At 44.2% G+C, this 16582-nt stretch overlaps 1 protein-coding gene across 1 annotated transcript in view; it reads right to left on the bottom strand.

Moving 5' to 3' along the window:
- Positions 1 to 2839: 2839 nt before the first annotated feature.
- The window catches only part of LOC140197196 (mitochondrial potassium channel ATP-binding subunit-like), a 68123-nt gene continuing 54380 nt past the window's right edge, over positions 2840 to 16582 (bottom strand). The window contains exons 13-16 of the mRNA XM_072257122.1: positions 9705 to 9838; positions 8770 to 8917; positions 8073 to 8323; positions 2840 to 3398 (exon numbers count right to left, since the gene is read on the bottom strand). Coding sequence (XP_072113223.1) covers positions 3312 to 3398; positions 8073 to 8323; positions 8770 to 8917; positions 9705 to 9838 — 620 coding nt within the window. The 3' untranslated portion in view covers positions 2840 to 3311. The remainder of the gene's footprint in view (positions 3399 to 8072; positions 8324 to 8769; positions 8918 to 9704; positions 9839 to 16582) is intronic.

The following is a 16582-nucleotide window of genomic DNA, read 5'->3' as shown; positions in this document are numbered from 1 at the left end:
TTTCAGGGACTCTTCATTTCATGTCTTAGATATTTATTGTTTATTTATTTACTGTTATTATTTCTTTATTTCTTTTTTTATTTGCACAATTTGCTGTCTTATGTACTCTGGTTGTCTGCCATGTTAGTGCAGTCTTTCATTGATTCTATTATGGTTATTAGATTTATTGAGTATGCCCACAAGGAAATGAATCTCAGGGTTGTGTATGGTGACATATATGTACTTCGATAATAGATTTACTTTGAACTTTGAGACTGGATTTCAGGGTTCCATGGTCGGTGAGTCCTGGAGTCAGTAGTGGAGTTTGGAACACAAATGCCAAAGACTGAAGTCAGCGAGTCCAGAGGTCAAGACCTGAAGGTTGAAGCCCTTGGGTCGGCATATCTAGAAGTTGGAGGCATGATGTCTGCGAGTTAGAGTCCAGAGGTGGCCTGTCTTGGGGTTGGAGGTCTGTGTGTGTGTGTGATTGGATGGGATAAGGGCTTGTTTTGCTGATGTTTTGGTTTGCTGCTGCTGCTTGTGTTGTTCTGCTGAAGATCGTGGACATGCGATGTTGGTGCCAGATTATGTGGTGGCACATCCTTGGAGGTGTTGGTTGTCAACATAATTGACACATTTCACTGTATGTTTCAATGTACATGTGATTAATTAATCTGAATCTGGGTCCATCTCGAAAATAAATCCTCACCGATGGAGGGAACATCATAGAGTCCTGTAGCTACACAGCAAGGAAATAGGCCCTTCAGCCCACAATGTTCAAACTGAAACTTTCTTGCCCATCTACAGTAATCCCATTTGTTTGCGTTAAGACTGTATCCTTCTATACCTCGGCCCAGATGAGGGGGTCTCAACCTGACACATTGATTGTCCATTTTCCTTCAGAGATGCTGCCTGACCCACTGAGTTCCTCCAGCATCTTGTGTGTTCAGTTTCCATCATTGCAGTATCTTGCATCTCCTTCTCTGCATCGCCTATTTAATTTTCTGCCTAAATGCTGGGAATTTGTATCTGATTCCACAAGCTCATCTGGCAGCAAATTTCAGATATCAACCACTCTGTGTAAAAATACTTTCCCATCAAATCCTCAATAAAACTCCTTCTTCTCACATTAATCCCCTGCCACAGCCATTATATTAAATGGTGGATAAGGCTCAATGGGCCAGACGGCTTTCATTTATTCATTTATTCATCACATGTACATCAAAACATACAGTGAAATGTGTTGTTTGTGCCAATAACCAACACAACACAAAGATGTGCTGGGGCAGCCCACAAGTGTCACCAAACATTCCAGTGCCAAAATAGCATGCCCACAATGTTCAGTAAAATAACACAAGCTATAACGACAACAGCAACATAACAACAGCATAACAAACCCATTTACTCCCATCCACCAATTCACACACACAGACAGGTCTCCAATTCCAGGACACACCAACTCGAGCATCCTCAGCCCTGGACTCTCAGACTCACAGATATTGGGCCCAGATTCACAGCGCAGACACTGGGCCTCTGATCTCCAAACCTGTCAACTCAGGGGCTTCGACCAGTGGGCCTCGACTTCTGGACTCACCAACTTTGGTCTTCAACCTCTACTGACCCCAGGACTAAATACCCTGTGCCTCAAACTTCAGATGCTTACAGACCTCCAACTGCGGACTCACCTCATAATCTTTCCCCATAACTAAAGTCCTCCAATCAGACAACATCCTGGTGAATCTCCTCCGCAGTCTCTTGAACACAACAACATTATTGACTGAAAATTACTAAAGCATCGGTCAGTGAGTTCAGCTGTGACCACTTGGCTCTGGACCTCAATGATCTTTGCTTCATGTGATTAAAGAGGCAACTGTCGGAGGTGAGGTGAGCAGCAGAATTTGGATGAGATTTGAATATTTGAAAAGTTCAACAACATCTGAAACTTGAATGGTATCTAATACTTCTCCTGCAATATTTGTTCCCTCTGCTTCACATTCACTAGGTGTGCTCGGGTAACCGGTCAAAGATTACATAGAACATAGCACAGTACAGGGCCTTCAATCTACAATGTTATGCTGATCTTTTAACCTTACTCTAAGAACAAGCTAACCCTTCCTTCCCACAAAGCCCTCTAATTTTCTTTCATCCATATGCCTATCCAAGGGTCTCTTAAATATCCCTAATGTATCTCTTTCTACCATCACCCCTGGGAGTGCATTCCACACACCACCACTCTCTGTTTAAAAAAAAACTACCTCTGACATCCTCCTATACTTTCTTCCAATCACCTTAAAATTATGCCCTCACATATTAGCCATTTCTGCCCTGGGAAAAAGGCACTGGCTGCCCACTCTATCCATGCTTCTTGTGATCTTATACACTATTATCAAGTCACCTCTCACCCTCCTTCACTCCAAAAAGAAAAGCCTGAGCTTGCTCTACCTTTCCTCATAAGACATGCTCTCTAATTCAGGCAGCATCCTGGCAAGTCTCCTCTGCACCGTCTGAAGCGTCACATCCTCTCTATAATGAGGCAACCCAAATGAACACAATACTCCAAGGATTCTCCAACAACAGTCACTACAGAGAGCGACTGTTCTTTTCAATGCATTGCAAAATCTCTCATAGATCATGATATTTTTCAGTTTGACTGAACAAATCATTGTTTAGTAAGATAATTCTCTGCAGCTCAATACTGCCATTGCAAATGCTTCTCCACAAGCCTTGTGTATAACAAAGGGAGAATGTGAGAGTGCACCTATTTGGATGTGCTCGCCCAATGCAGGTGTGTAAATGCAATCAAATCCCAACTTGGGAGTGGATGTGCTCACCCATGTAGGTGTAAAAATGCAAACACAGCTCAACTGGGGAAAGTATAATTTACAAATAAAGTGAAACATAAAATAAGCCTTATAATCAACAGTATACAGATACATGATGTTAAAAGTTTCTAACAGCATAGAGGGCCATTTATCCCCAAGACTTACACAATCAGTGATACATCTGCTTCCAACAGTGTAGTATGCCAGTGTTAGACACTGACAGACCTGTACTGATCAGTACTATACCTGAGTTATAGTGACATATCCCCACCTGTACTCCAGGTACAGGCAAAGCCTGGGATGGACTGTGGTGTGAAGGATTTTTACATCTGTGGAGGACAGTGAGGGATTCCCTCCTTGCTCCCTATTGGAATCTCAGTGTCCATATTGTCAGAAATACCAGTGAGTGAGGCAATGTGATTGGACCTAGAGCTTCCTTCCCCATTAAGTTTGAATGGACAGTTCAGTGTGAACGACTGCCAGGAATCCATTCCTTGAGCTCTCTGCTCCTCACATAACAGGTTCGTCATTGGCTTGTCTGCGGACCAGTTCTGCATAAAGCCCTCCTTTCTGCAGCAGTTCTGCATGTGTCCCCACCTGTGGCAACAAGAGGGAATCAAGTAAAATTCATGTACATACTTGTATTTGACATTTCTGCATCATCCACTGGTTCCCAGCAGAGTCCTGACCACAACACATTGAATTAACTGGGCTGGCAAGGAAGTATAGAGGTTAACATAATACTATGACAGTGTTTTACTCTGTCTATAAGGAGTCTGTACATTCTCCTCGTGACCGCATGGGTTTCTTCCAGCTGCTCTGGTTTCCTCCCACATTCAAAGATATACATGTTAGTGAGTTGTGGACATGCTATGTCGGTGACAAAAGTATGGCGACACTTGCAGGCTGCTCCCAGCACATCCTTGGATTGTGCTGGTCATTGACACAAACAAAGCATTTCACTGTATGCATCAATGTGACAAATAAAGCTAATTTTTTAAAGTCTGTTATTTCCAGATTCCCAGAAATGGTCTGCTTCCATCTACCCTGGCTCAAATGCTTCCCAGTACTTATCTCTGTGAACCTACCTGCTGAATTGTGTGTACGCCCACCTGGACAAGACAGCGAGCACTGTGAGGGTCATGTTTTTTGACTTCTCCAGTGTGTTCAACACCATCTGCCCTGCTCTGCTGGGGGAGAAGCTGACAGCGATGCAGGTGGATGCTTTCCTGGTGTCATGGATTCTTGATTACTTGACTGGCAGACCATAGTACGTGTGCTTGCAACACTGTGTGTCCGACAGAGTGATCAGCAGCACTGGGGCTCCACAGGGGACTGTCTTGTCTCCCTTTCTCTTCACCAGTTACACCTTGGACTTCAACTACTGCACAGAGTCTTGTCATCTTCAGAAGTTTTCTGATGACTCTGCCATAGTTGGATGCATCAGCAAGGGAGATGAGGCTGAGTACAGGGCTACGGTAGGAAACTTTGTCACATGGTGTGAGCAGAATTATCTGCAGCTTAATGTGAAAAAGACTGAGGAGCTGGTGGTAGACCTGAGGAGGGCTAAGGCACCGGTGACCCCTGCTTCCATCCAGGGGGTCAGTGCGGACATGGTGGAGGATTACAAATACCTAGGGATACGAATTGACAATAAACTGAACTGGTCAAAGAACACTGAGGCTGTCTACAAGAAGGGTCAGAGCCGTCTCTATTTCTTGAGGAGATTGAGGTCCTTTAACATCCGCCGGACGATGCTGAGGATGTTCTACGAGTCTGTGGTGGCCAGTGCTATCATGTTTGCTGTTGTGTGCTGGGGCAGCAGGCTGAGGGTAGCAGACACCAACAGAATCAACAAGCTCATTCGTAAGGCCAGTGATGTTGTGGGGATGGAACTGGACTCTCTCACGGTGGTGTCTGAAAAGAGGATGTTGTCTAAGTTGCATGCCATCTTGGACAATGTCTCCCATCCACTACATAATGGACTGGCTGGGCACAGGAGTACATTCAGCCAGAGACTCATTCCACCGAGGTGCAACACAGACCGACATAGGAAGTCATTCCTGCCTGTGGCCATCAAACTTTACAACTCCTCCCTTGGAGGGGCAGACACCCTGAGCCAATAGGCTGGTCCTGGACTTATTTCCTGACATAACTTGCGTATTACTATTTAATTATTTAAGGTGCAACTGTAACGAAAACCAATTTCCCTCGGGATCAATAAAGTATGACTATGATTATGACTATGACTACATTGTCACTTTAGTGTGAAGGATAACAGACGGAAAACTCCAAGTTCTGATAGTGGCTGTGATGAGGGTGTTGGCTGGTAAGGACAGTATGTTAAGTTCTGCTCACAACTCTTTAGCAAGTGAGTACCCCAGGCCTGTATGTAGCAAACCCCAGATGGCATTCGGGTTCGGACTGCTTATCAGTAACATCTGTGCCACAAAAGTGCTGGGCAAGGACCACCTCAGACAAGAGAGAAGGTGACCACTGACCCTTGACATAGAATGGCATTTCCATCACCAATTACACAACCATCAATGTTCCAGAGCTCAGAAACTCAGCTAGTTCAGCCACATAAATACATGTCAGGTCAAAGACTGAATGTCCGGCTACAAGTGACTCAACTCTGGTAACCAAGGCCTTTCACTGTCTATAGGTCAGAAGTGTGTTGAACCACTCTCTATTTACAGATTCGGATTCATTTATTTGTCACAGGTGGATTGAAAAATACAGTGAAAATACAGTAAACATTTGTATTAACAACCAACACAACCTAAGGATGTACTGCGGACAGCGTACAGGTGTTGCCACAAATCCTGGTGCCAAAATAGCATGCCCACAACGTTCAGCAGAATAACACAAGCAACAACAACAAAACAAAACAACGGCAAACAAACCCCTTTTCTCCCTCACACCCAGCCACCCAGTCAGGGCTACAACACCAGGACAGGCCCTTTGGGGAATCCAGCTGCCAGTGAACCTGAGTGTAACTTTGACCAACAGTGTGGTGGAGAGTACATTCATTGTTTGTATTAAGACCTTGTATGGAAACACCAATGCCCTTGAATGGAAAATCCTACAAAAAGTAGTGGATACAACCTGCGCCATCACAGCTAAAGTCCTCCCCACCAGTCGGCACATCTACCCTCATGGAGCGCTGTCGCAGGAAAGCAGCATCTATCATTAAGGACCCCCACCAAACAGCTCATGCTCTCTTCTCACAGCTGCCATCAGGAAAAAGGTACAGGAGCCTCAAGAGTCACACCACCAGGTTCAGGAATAGGTATTACCCCTCAATCATCAAACTCCTGAACTAAAGGGGAATAACTTCAGTCAACTTCAGTTGTCCCATCACCACTGTTCCCACAACTTGCCTATGGACACACATTCAAGGACTCTCAATCTCACATTCTTGAAATCTTTTTGCTTATTTATTATTAATATTATTTTTTTTCTCTTGTATTGCACAGTTTGTTGTCTTTTGCACATTGGTTGTTTGCCTGTCCTGTTGGGTGCTGTCTTTCATTGATTCTGTTGTATTTTTTCGATTTACTGTGTATAACTGCAAGAAAAGGAACCTCACGATTGTATATGGTGACATATATGTACTTTGAGAATAAATTTACTTTGAATTTTGAACAAGACTCAAGAAGCCTGCCATAATCTGGACAAAACAGCCCACCCCACAGCACTTCATTCACTGTTCTGAACATTCATCCTCTCCATCATTGCCCCAAGAGTACGGTCATGCACATGGATAACCTGTCTAAGCTTTTCTTGGTGGACAATCCCTTCCTACCCAGTTATAAGCTTTTCTTGGTGGACAATCCCTTCCCACCCAGTATAATCCTGGTGAACTTTCCCTCAACTGCCTCAATGAAACGGGGGTTGAAACTGTCGGCTGTACTCCAGGTTTTAACATTTCCTCAGGAGGGCTTTCGGTCATCAAGTAATTCCAATGTTCAGCTAACTCTCCCTACAAAATATTTCTAATTATTAGTGCCTTAGATAGTTGTAAGTATTCAAAGTAAAGGTAGAGTTTCATGGAAACACAAGAGATCCTGCAGAAGCTAGAAATCTTAAGCAACCAACATAAAATGCTCGAGGAACTTCTCGGTGAAAAACCTCATTCTGAGAATGGAGATGGAGGGACTAAGAAAGGGAAATAGTTCCTCCAGCATTTTGTGTGTGTTGCTCAAAATCAAGTTTATTGCCATATGCACAAGTACATGTATGCACAGGTGTAATGGAAAACTTGTAAATCAGATTACTTCTCATTTCTTGAAATACAATACCGTATGTTTTAACCTCCTAGGACAGAGGTGCCAGGGAGCTGATGTAGAGAGTCAGTTCTAATATTACTGAATGGTGGAACAGGCTTTAAAGACCATAAGTGTTCCACTATGTTTCTGTTTCTTTCATTCTTAGCACGACACTGTCCACATCCTATCAGCCTCTGGTTAAACATGGGAAGATGTGACCTGAGTGACGAGTTCCACTGACGACAGCCATCGTATTTAATTGAGAGTCCCTGGGTATACGTGCAGGAGCCACGAGAGCCAGTAACCCTCCCAGGTCACCAGGGTCGGAGGTCTGTACGAGTGCTTAAGTCTAGGCCCAAAGTTCAACCCCAGAGGTCGGCAAAGTTTGGAGGACAAAACTGAAAGCTGAAGACCTGACCGACCTGACTCAATGTCTGGAGGTAGAAACCAAAAGGTTGAAGACCAAAGTTGGCGAGCCTGGAAGCAGAGGCTGGTAGATCAAAGCCACTAGTTCAGCCTGCCTGGAGGTCAGAGGCCTGCTATCTCTGCAAGTCCAAACCAAGGATGGGGGGGGTGGGGGGGGTGGGAAGAGAGGAGGCCCAATATCTACAATTCTGAGAGCCTGGGGCCAAGAGCTAGAGACTCGTAGGTGGCCTAACCTGGAATCGGGGGCCTATCTGTCTGTGTGTGTGACTGAGTGGATGGGTGAGTGAGAGGGTGTGAAGGGAACTTGTTTTGCTGTTTTTTTTTGTTGTTCTGAAAATTGTGGGCATGCTATGTTGGTGCTGGAATGCTTGGCGACACTTACTGGTTGTCCCCAGTAGATCCTTAGATGTGTTGGTTGTTAACATAAACGATACATTTTGACGAACACGTGATAAATAAATCTGAATCTGAATCTTTTTTTAGCATGATGCAATGCTGTCATCCCACTGCTAGTTGTAGCCTTGAGGCTGACAGGAGTAGCAGGAACAACCCAGGAGAAGTGAGCTATACTTACCTCCCTCACATGTCCATTTGCCAACACACAGATTACATCGGCCCCTTTGATTGTACTCAGCCTATGCGCAATGACTAGTACTGTCCGGCCTTTCTGGATGTTGTCTAGTGCCTCCTGCACTACTCGCTCCGATTCTGCATCAAGCGCACTTGTGGCTTCATCAAGGATCAGGATGCTGGGATTTTTAATCAGGGCTCGAGCAATAGCAATCCTCTGCTTCTGACCCCCAGAGAGAGTCACTCCCCGTTCACCTGACCAATAAACAAAGGCTGTTAACAAACATGTTGATCAATCTATTAACGCGGTGAAGACTCTGCCCTTCCTCATTCCTCAAAGATGTTTCTTTTGTCCGACTGTTCAAGGTGTTCTCCAATGTGTATCTTACCATCCAAAGCGTGTTTCTGTATGCCTGATTATCTGAGACACGTTCTGTATGTGTCCAATTGTCCAAGGTCAGTTCTTGTGTAGCCAACTACCTGAGATGTATTCTACGTATGTGTCCAACTGTCCAAGGTGTGTTCCTGTGTGTGGCTGACTGCCTGAAGAGTGTGAGTGCGTGTGTGTGCGCGCGCGTGTGCAAATGTCCAAGGTATGTTCCTGTGTGTGGCTGACCGTCTGAGGTGTGTTCTCAGGTGATCTTTGCTGAAGTAATCTGCATGCATGTGTTCTGTTAGTAGGAATGTGCTGTCACACGCACCCACAACAGTCATGTATCCATCAGGGAAACTTCGGATAAATCCATCTGCATTTGCTTGCTGAGCTGCGATGTACACTTCCTCGTCTGTGGCACTTGGGTTACCAAATCGGATGTTCTCCATGATGCTGCTACTGAACAGTACAGGCTCCTGCAACACACACAGGAGGAATTTCAATTCAGAGGATTTTTAACAACAGCCAAACCAGCTCACCCTGGGTGTTGGAACTGAAACATCAGATCCATCCCAAAGCAACTCCCTACATCAGCCTCAGCTGAGTGGGGGGAACATTAATAATAACTCCAGTCTGAGAGGTAGTGAGATACTGAGAGTTCATATTCTTGTATGGGTAAACGGCAAGACTGGAAAGATTTGTGATGCCTTAACAACATTTACCCTATGATATTACCCAACAACCATCAGGGTCCAGAACAGGCATGGCTAAGTTGATAATATTTATCAGAACTCTATAAAACTCTGGTTAGACTACATGCAGTTCTGGTAGCTATACTAAAGGAAAGAAAAGATTGTGCTGGAGAGAATGCAGAGGAGATCAACTGGGATGTTGCCTGGATTGGAGTATTTCACTGTGAATGGGCTGGGTTCATTTTCCCTGGAGCAGAGGAGGCTGAAGGTTGACCTGATAAGGGTAGATAGTAAGAATCTATTTTTCCTATGTTGGAATGAATATAAAACAAGAGGGCATAGGTATAAGATGAGAGTTAATATCAGCTCTTTCTTGGACACATGGGAGCCCAGAGAAGAGGGAGACAGGACTGAAGAAACAGAGAAACAGGGCAGCAAAAGAAAGGAAGGGCAAAGGGAGATGGATTGAGGGAAGAGGAGCGAAGTGGGCAGGGACAAGGGAAGGGGAGAGAAGAAGGCAGGAGGAAGGGAAGGGAAGGGGAGAGAAGTGGACAGTATGAAGAGTACTTACCTGGCTAATGTATCCAATAACGTGACTACGTAGCCAGTGTGGATCCAGGGTCCTGAGGTCATGTCCATCCAAGGTGATCACTCCACTGGATGGTTCATAGAATCGCTCCAGCAGAGATGTTACTGTTGACTTTCCTTTAATCATATTAATCACATTTTTAAAAAAAATTAACAGCAGTACTCCCAACTTTCTCCCATGAAGAACACTCTATCCTTATGTTCTAATGAGAGCTGCAATCATTCCTCGCTAAAACAAAGATCTGATCACAAAAAATAAATCTGCTGAGTTATTAGGAGCTTGGTTAGTGTGAACATATTTGGGCTGCATTGGGTGATCAGGGAAAAACATTTCCAATTTTTTTTAATGTATTTAAATACTAGGATCAGAGGTTCTGAGCTATAGGGAGAGGCCTGCTAGGCCTTTAATCCTTGGAATTTAGGAGAATGAGGGGCAACCTTATAAAAGTGTTTAAAATTATGAAAGGCACAGATAAGGGGTGTGGTAATAGTTCTAGTGTAGGGAAGTCCAGAACATTGGGGCATAGGCTTGAAGTCAAAGGGCAAAGATTTGAAAGTGACCTGAGGAGCAAGTTTTTCATTCAGTTGGATAGTGAGTATATGGAATGAACTGTCAGAGGAAGTGATTGAGGCAGGTACAATAATATCATTTAAGAAGCACTTGAACAGGTACATGGAGGGGCAGAGCTTAGAGCAGAGGTTCCCAGCCCAGGAACCATGGACCCTTTGCTTAACGGTATAGGTCCATTGCATATAAAAGTTTGGGAACCACTGGCTTAGAGGGATATGGGCTAAAGGCAGGAAATCTTTGGACCAGCTGGGTGGGCACTGAGACCAGCATGGAATGATTGGGCCAAAGGGCCCGTATCTTTGCTGTATTGCTCAGTGACTCTATAATTCCCGGGAAATTCATTGGGCCTTGGTGGTCAGGGACCGCCTTGGTCCCAATACAGGGTCACTATAACAGGTTAAATGGATGCCAAGTCTTATCTTGTTTGGCACTTTCTTCTTTCTGTATCTTCCTGTGCTGCCTGAGGTATAATACCGCTGGACACGAAAACTGCTAGCACTGTCCCACATATATCATCTGAACAAAGAATCTCAACACAAAATGTCAACCATCCATTTTCCTCTGTGGAAAGGGTCTGACCTGCTGTGTGTTGTTCAAGATTCATTACCTGCGATCTTTTTTTAAAAAATCTTCATTGAAGCATACTTTTCTTAAAAAATAAGGTTTGCAGGGTGGTTATAGAGCTGATGTTTGTTGTAGGTTACGGTGGGACATTGATAGGATGGAGAGTTGGGCTGAGAAGTGGCAGATGGAGTTCAATCTGGAAAAGTCAAGTGGTTGACTTTGGAAGGTCGAACATGAAGGCTGAGTACAAGATTAATGGCAGTGTGAAGGAACAGAGGGATCTTGGAGTCCATGTCCATAGGTTCCTCAAAGTGGTCACACAATTTAATCGGGTGGTCAAGAAAGTGTATAGTGTATTGGCCTTCATTAGTTGGGGGACTGAGTTGAAGAGCTATGACGTAATGTTGCAGTTCTATAAAACAATGGTTAGATCACACTAGGAATATTGTGTTCAGTTTGGTTCTCTCACTATAGGAAATATGTGGACGCTTTAGAGGGTGCAAAGGAGATATACTAGGACACTGCCTGGATTAGAGAGCATGTCTTATGAGGATAGTCTGAGTGAGTTAGGGCTTTTCTCTTTGAAACAAAGGAGGATGACAGGTGACTTTTAACAGAGTGTACAATTTGATCAGAGGCATAGAACAACTGGACAGCCTGAGACCATTTTCCCAGGACAGGAATGGCTGAGACAAGGGAGCATAATTTTAAGGTGATAGGAGGTAAGTGTAGAGGGCAATACCAGAGGTAGTTTTTTTTAAGACAGAGAATGGTAAGTGCACAGAACGCACTGCTTGGTGGTAGCAGAGGCAGGTACATTATAGACATTTAAAAGACTCTTAGAAGGACAAGCAGGAGACTGGAATACTCCACTTGTGGAATTTGGGAAGGCAGGGAGACCAATGCCCCTGATGACAACAAATGTGAGAAGTGCATCCCACTGCAGCTTCTAACCATCCACATTAAGGAGTTGGAGCTGGAGCTGGAACTGGATGAACTCCGGATCATTCAGGAGGCTGAAGGGCTGATAGACAGGACATATAGAGTGGTAGTTACACATAAGGTGCAGGACACAGGAAACTGGCTGACGGTCAGGAAGGGGCAAGGTGTTAAAGAGCCAGTGCAGAGTACCCCTGTGGCCAACACCCTCAACAACAGGTATATCACTTTGGATACTGTTTGTGGGGGGGAGAGGGGGTGACCAAGCAGAGAAAACTCAACGCAGTCACCTCTCTAGCACTGAGTCTGGCTCTGTGACTCATAAGGGGAGTGGGGAGAAGAGGCGCACTAGGACATAAGGGATTCGTTAGTTACGGGACAGGAGGTTCTGTGGGTAAAAACAAGATTCCTAGATGGTATGTTTCCACCGGACATCTCGGATCAAGTCTTCAGCATTCTTTTTTTTTAATTTTTAAAAATTTTTTTATTTATTACTAACAAACAAACAAAAAAAACACAGCACATCCGCAAAAATCACAACCATAGCAAAATCAAATTAAATATTGAGCAGAAAAAGAGAGAAAAATATAAAGGCAAAAGTAAACACACACAGCGGAGGTGCACCGCACCAAAAAACCTCAGTCCTCACCCTGTAAGAAAGCCAATACAGGGCCCCATATCCTTTCAAAGATGTCCCCTCTGTCCTCATTACATATTCTCAGTCTCTCCAAATGTAAAGTATTTGCCAGTTCTCTCAGCCACAGATCGTACTTAGGCACAGAGTCCATTTTCCACATTTGCAGGATTAACTTCTTAGCAATCACCATTCCAAACAATACAGCCGCTTTTTCATACATATTGGCTGAAGATAGGGGGCTTGTTGCTCCAAAGATGGCTATGAGCGGGTCTGGTTCCCACCGCTTCCCAAAAGCCTCAGAGAAACAGTGAAAAATACTTTTCTAGTATGCATAAAGCTTACAACATGACCAGAATGAACGTGAAAGTTACTGTTCACAGATTTACATCTATCTGTTTTTTCCACCTGGAAACAGAGAGGCATCTGTAGTGTAGGTGACCTATATAATAATGGAAACTTTGCCTCATTAGAGCAGTTACAAGAAGTTTACAATATCCCTGCATCAAGTTTTTTTAGATATTTACAAATTCGAAATTATGTTAGGAAATATATGCCTAACTTTGAGGTTTAGACAAACATGAGTCCCTGGAGGTAATAAATAAATTTGATCCTGCTACTCGTAGTGTGGTATCCTATTTTTATCAGATCCTACATAATGGAGCTCGGGTGACTACTGCAGGTCTTAAACAAGCATGGGAGGATGAATTGGGTACAGAATTGACAGAGGAGATCTGGGATGAGTGTTTAAAGAGTATACATGATTGTTCGGTCAACATCAGACACAGATTTATACAGTTTAAACCACTACATGGACTCCATTATTCCAAAGAAAAGTTGCACAGTTTCTACCCTGATATCTTCAGCATTCTTAAGAGAGAGCGTGAACAGCCAGTGGTCGTGGTCCACGTAGGTACCAATAACATGGATAGGATGAGTGACAAGGTTCTGCAAAGGGAGTTCAGGGAGTTAGGTGCTAAGTTGAAGAGTGCAGAGAAGGTTTACAAGGATGTTGCCGGGACTTGAGAAACTCAGTTACAGGGAAAGGTTGAATAGGTTAGGACTTTATTCCCTGGAGCGTAGAAGAATGAGGGGAGATTTGATAGAGGTATATAAAATTATGATGGGTACAGATAGAGTGAATGCAAGCAGGCTTTTTCCACTGAGGCAACGGGAGAAAAAAACCAGAGGACATGGGTTAAGGGTGAGGGGGGAAAAGTTTAAAGGGAACATTAGGAGGCGCTTCTTCACACAGAGAGTGGTGGGAGTATGGAATGAGCTGCCAGACGAGGTGGTAAATGCGGGTTCTTTTTTAACATTTAAGAATAAATTGGACAGATACATGGATGGGAGGTGTATGGAGGGATATGGTCTGTGTGCAGGTCAGTGGGACTAGGCAGAAAATGGTTCGGCACAGCCAAGAAGGGCCAAAGGGCCTGTTTCTGTGCTGTAGTTTCTATGGTTTCTATGGTAAGGACTTGAGTTATAAGGAAAGATTGAATAGGTTAGGACCGTATTTCTTAGAATGTAGAAGATTGAGAGTAGGTTTGATAGAGTTATACAAAACTATGAGGGGCAATGATAGGGTAAATGCAAGCAAGCTTTTTCAACTGAGGTTGGGTGAGACCACAAGCAGAGGTCATGATTTAAGGGTGAAAGGTGAAAAGTTTAAGAGAAAACATGAATGGAAATTTCTTCACTCAGAGAGTTGTGAGAGTGTGGAACAAGTTGCCACCACAAGTGGTGCATGTAGGCTTGATTTCAATGTTTAAGAGTGGTTTGGATAGGTACATGGATGGTAGGGGTATGGAGAGCTATGGTCCTCTTTTGGGGCAGGCGTGACCTGTACAATAAGGATGGGTTGCACTTGAATCCAAGGGGGACCAAAATCCTGCTGGGGAGGTTTGCTAAGGCTGTTGGGGAGAGTTTAAACTAGAATTGCTGGGGGGTGGGAACCAAACTGAAGAGACGGAGGAAAGGCGGTTGGCTCACAAATAGAGAAAGCTTGTAGGCTGTGTGAGAGGGAGGAAAGGCAGGTGACAGAGAAGGGATGCACTCAGACTGATGGTTTGAGATGTGTCTATTTTAATGCAAGGAGTATCATGAACAAAGTAAATGAGCTTACAGCGTGGATCAGTACTTGGAGTTATGATGTTGTGGCCATTACAGAGACTTGGACGGCTCAGGGGCAGGAATGGCTACTGAAAGTGCCAGGCTTTAGACGTTTCAGAAAGAACAAGGAGGGGAGGCAAAAGAGGTGGGGGCATAGCACTGCTGATCAGAGATAGTGTCATGGCTGCAGAAAAGGATGAAGTCATGGAGGGATTGTCTACTGAGTCTCTGTGGGTGGAAGTTAGAAACAGGAAGGGGTCAGTAACTCTACTGGGTGTTTTCTTATAGACCTCTCAATAGTAACAGGGACATCGAGGAGCGGATAGGGAGACAGATTCTGGAACGGTGCAATAATAACATGGTTGTCATGGTGAGAGATTTTAATTTCCGCAATATTGATTGGCATCTCCCTAGAGCAAGGGGTTTAGATGGGGTGGAGTTTGTTAGGTGTGTTCAGGAAGGTTTCTTGACACAATATGTAGATAAGCCTACAAGAGGAGAGGCTGTACTGGATCTGTTATTGGGAAATGAACCTGGTCAGGTGTCAGAGGTCTCTCTGGGTGAGCATTTTGGAGATAGTGATCACAATTCTATCTCCTTTACCATAGCATTAGAGAGGGATAGGAACAGACAAGTTAGGAAAACATTTAATTGGAGTAAGGGGAAATATGAAGCTATCAGGCAGGAACTTGGAAGCATAAATTGGAAACAGATATCCTCAGGGAAACGTATGGAAGAAATGTGGCAAATGTTCAGGGTATATTTACATGGGGTTCTGAGCAGGTACGCTCCAATGAGACATGGAAAGGATGTTAGGATACAGGATAAAGGATGGTGTACAAAGGCTGTTGAAAATCTAGTCAAGAAGAAAAGAACTTTACGAAAGGTTCGAAAAACTAGGTAATGATAGAGATCTAGAAAATTATAAGGCTAACAGAAAGGAGCTTAAGAATGAAGTTAGGGGAGCTAGAAGGTTCCATGAGAAGGCCTTGGCGAGCAGAATTAAGGAAAACCCCAAGGCATTCTACAAGTATATGAAGAGCAAGAGGATAAGGACATGAGAGAATAGGACCAATCAAGTGTGACAGTGGAAAAGTGTGTATGGAACCGGAGGTGGTAGCAGAGGTACTTAATGAATACTTTGCTTCAGTATTCACTATGGAAGAGGACCTTGGCGATTGTAGGAATGACTTACAGTGGACTGAAAAGCTTGAGCATGTAGATATTAAGAAAAAGGATGTGCCGGAGCTTTTGGAAAGCATCAAGTTGGATAAGTCGCGGGACCAGATGAGATGTACCCCAGGCTACTGTGGGAGGCGAGGGAGGAGATTGCTGAGCCTCTGGAGATGATCTTTGCATCATCAATGGGGACGGGTGAGGTTCCGGAGGATTGGAGGGTTGCGGATGTTGTTCCTTCTGTTCAAGAAAGGGAGTAGAGATAGCCTAGGAAATTATAGACCAGTGAGTCTTACTTCAGTGGTTGGTAAGTTGATGGAGAAGATCCTGAGAGGCAGGTTTGATGAACATTTGGAGAGGTATAATATGATTAGGAATAGTTAGCATGGCTTTGTCAAGGGCAGGTGGTTCCTTACGAGCCTGATTGAATTTTTTAAGGATGTGATTAAACACATTGATGAAGGAAGAGCAGTAGATGTAGTGAATATGGATTTCAGCAAGGTATTTGATAAGGTACCCTATTGCAAGGCTTATTGAGAAAGTAGGGAGGCATGGGATCCAAGGGGACATTCCTTTGTGGATCTAGAACTGGCTTGCCCACAGAAGGCAAAGAGTGGTTGCAGACGGGTCATATTCTGCATGGAGGCTGGTGACCAGTGGTGTGCCTCAGGGATCTGTTCTGGGACCCTTACTCTTTGTGATTTTTATAAATGACCTGGATGAGGAAGTGGAGGGATGGGTTAGTAAATCTGCCGATGACACAAAGGTTGGGAGTGTTGAGGATAGTGTGGAGGGCTGTCAGAGGTTACAGTGGGACATCGATAGGATGCAAAACTGGGCTGATAAGTGGCAGATGGAATTCAAC

The sequence above is a fragment of the Mobula birostris genome, chromosome 1, assembly GCF_030028105.1.
Source record: "Mobula birostris isolate sMobBir1 chromosome 1, sMobBir1.hap1, whole genome shotgun sequence".
Taxonomy (NCBI): Eukaryota; Metazoa; Chordata; class Chondrichthyes; order Myliobatiformes; family Myliobatidae; genus Mobula; species Mobula birostris.
The sequence above is the reverse complement of the archived record's forward strand: the minus strand, read 5'-3'. Positions and strand labels throughout refer to the sequence as shown.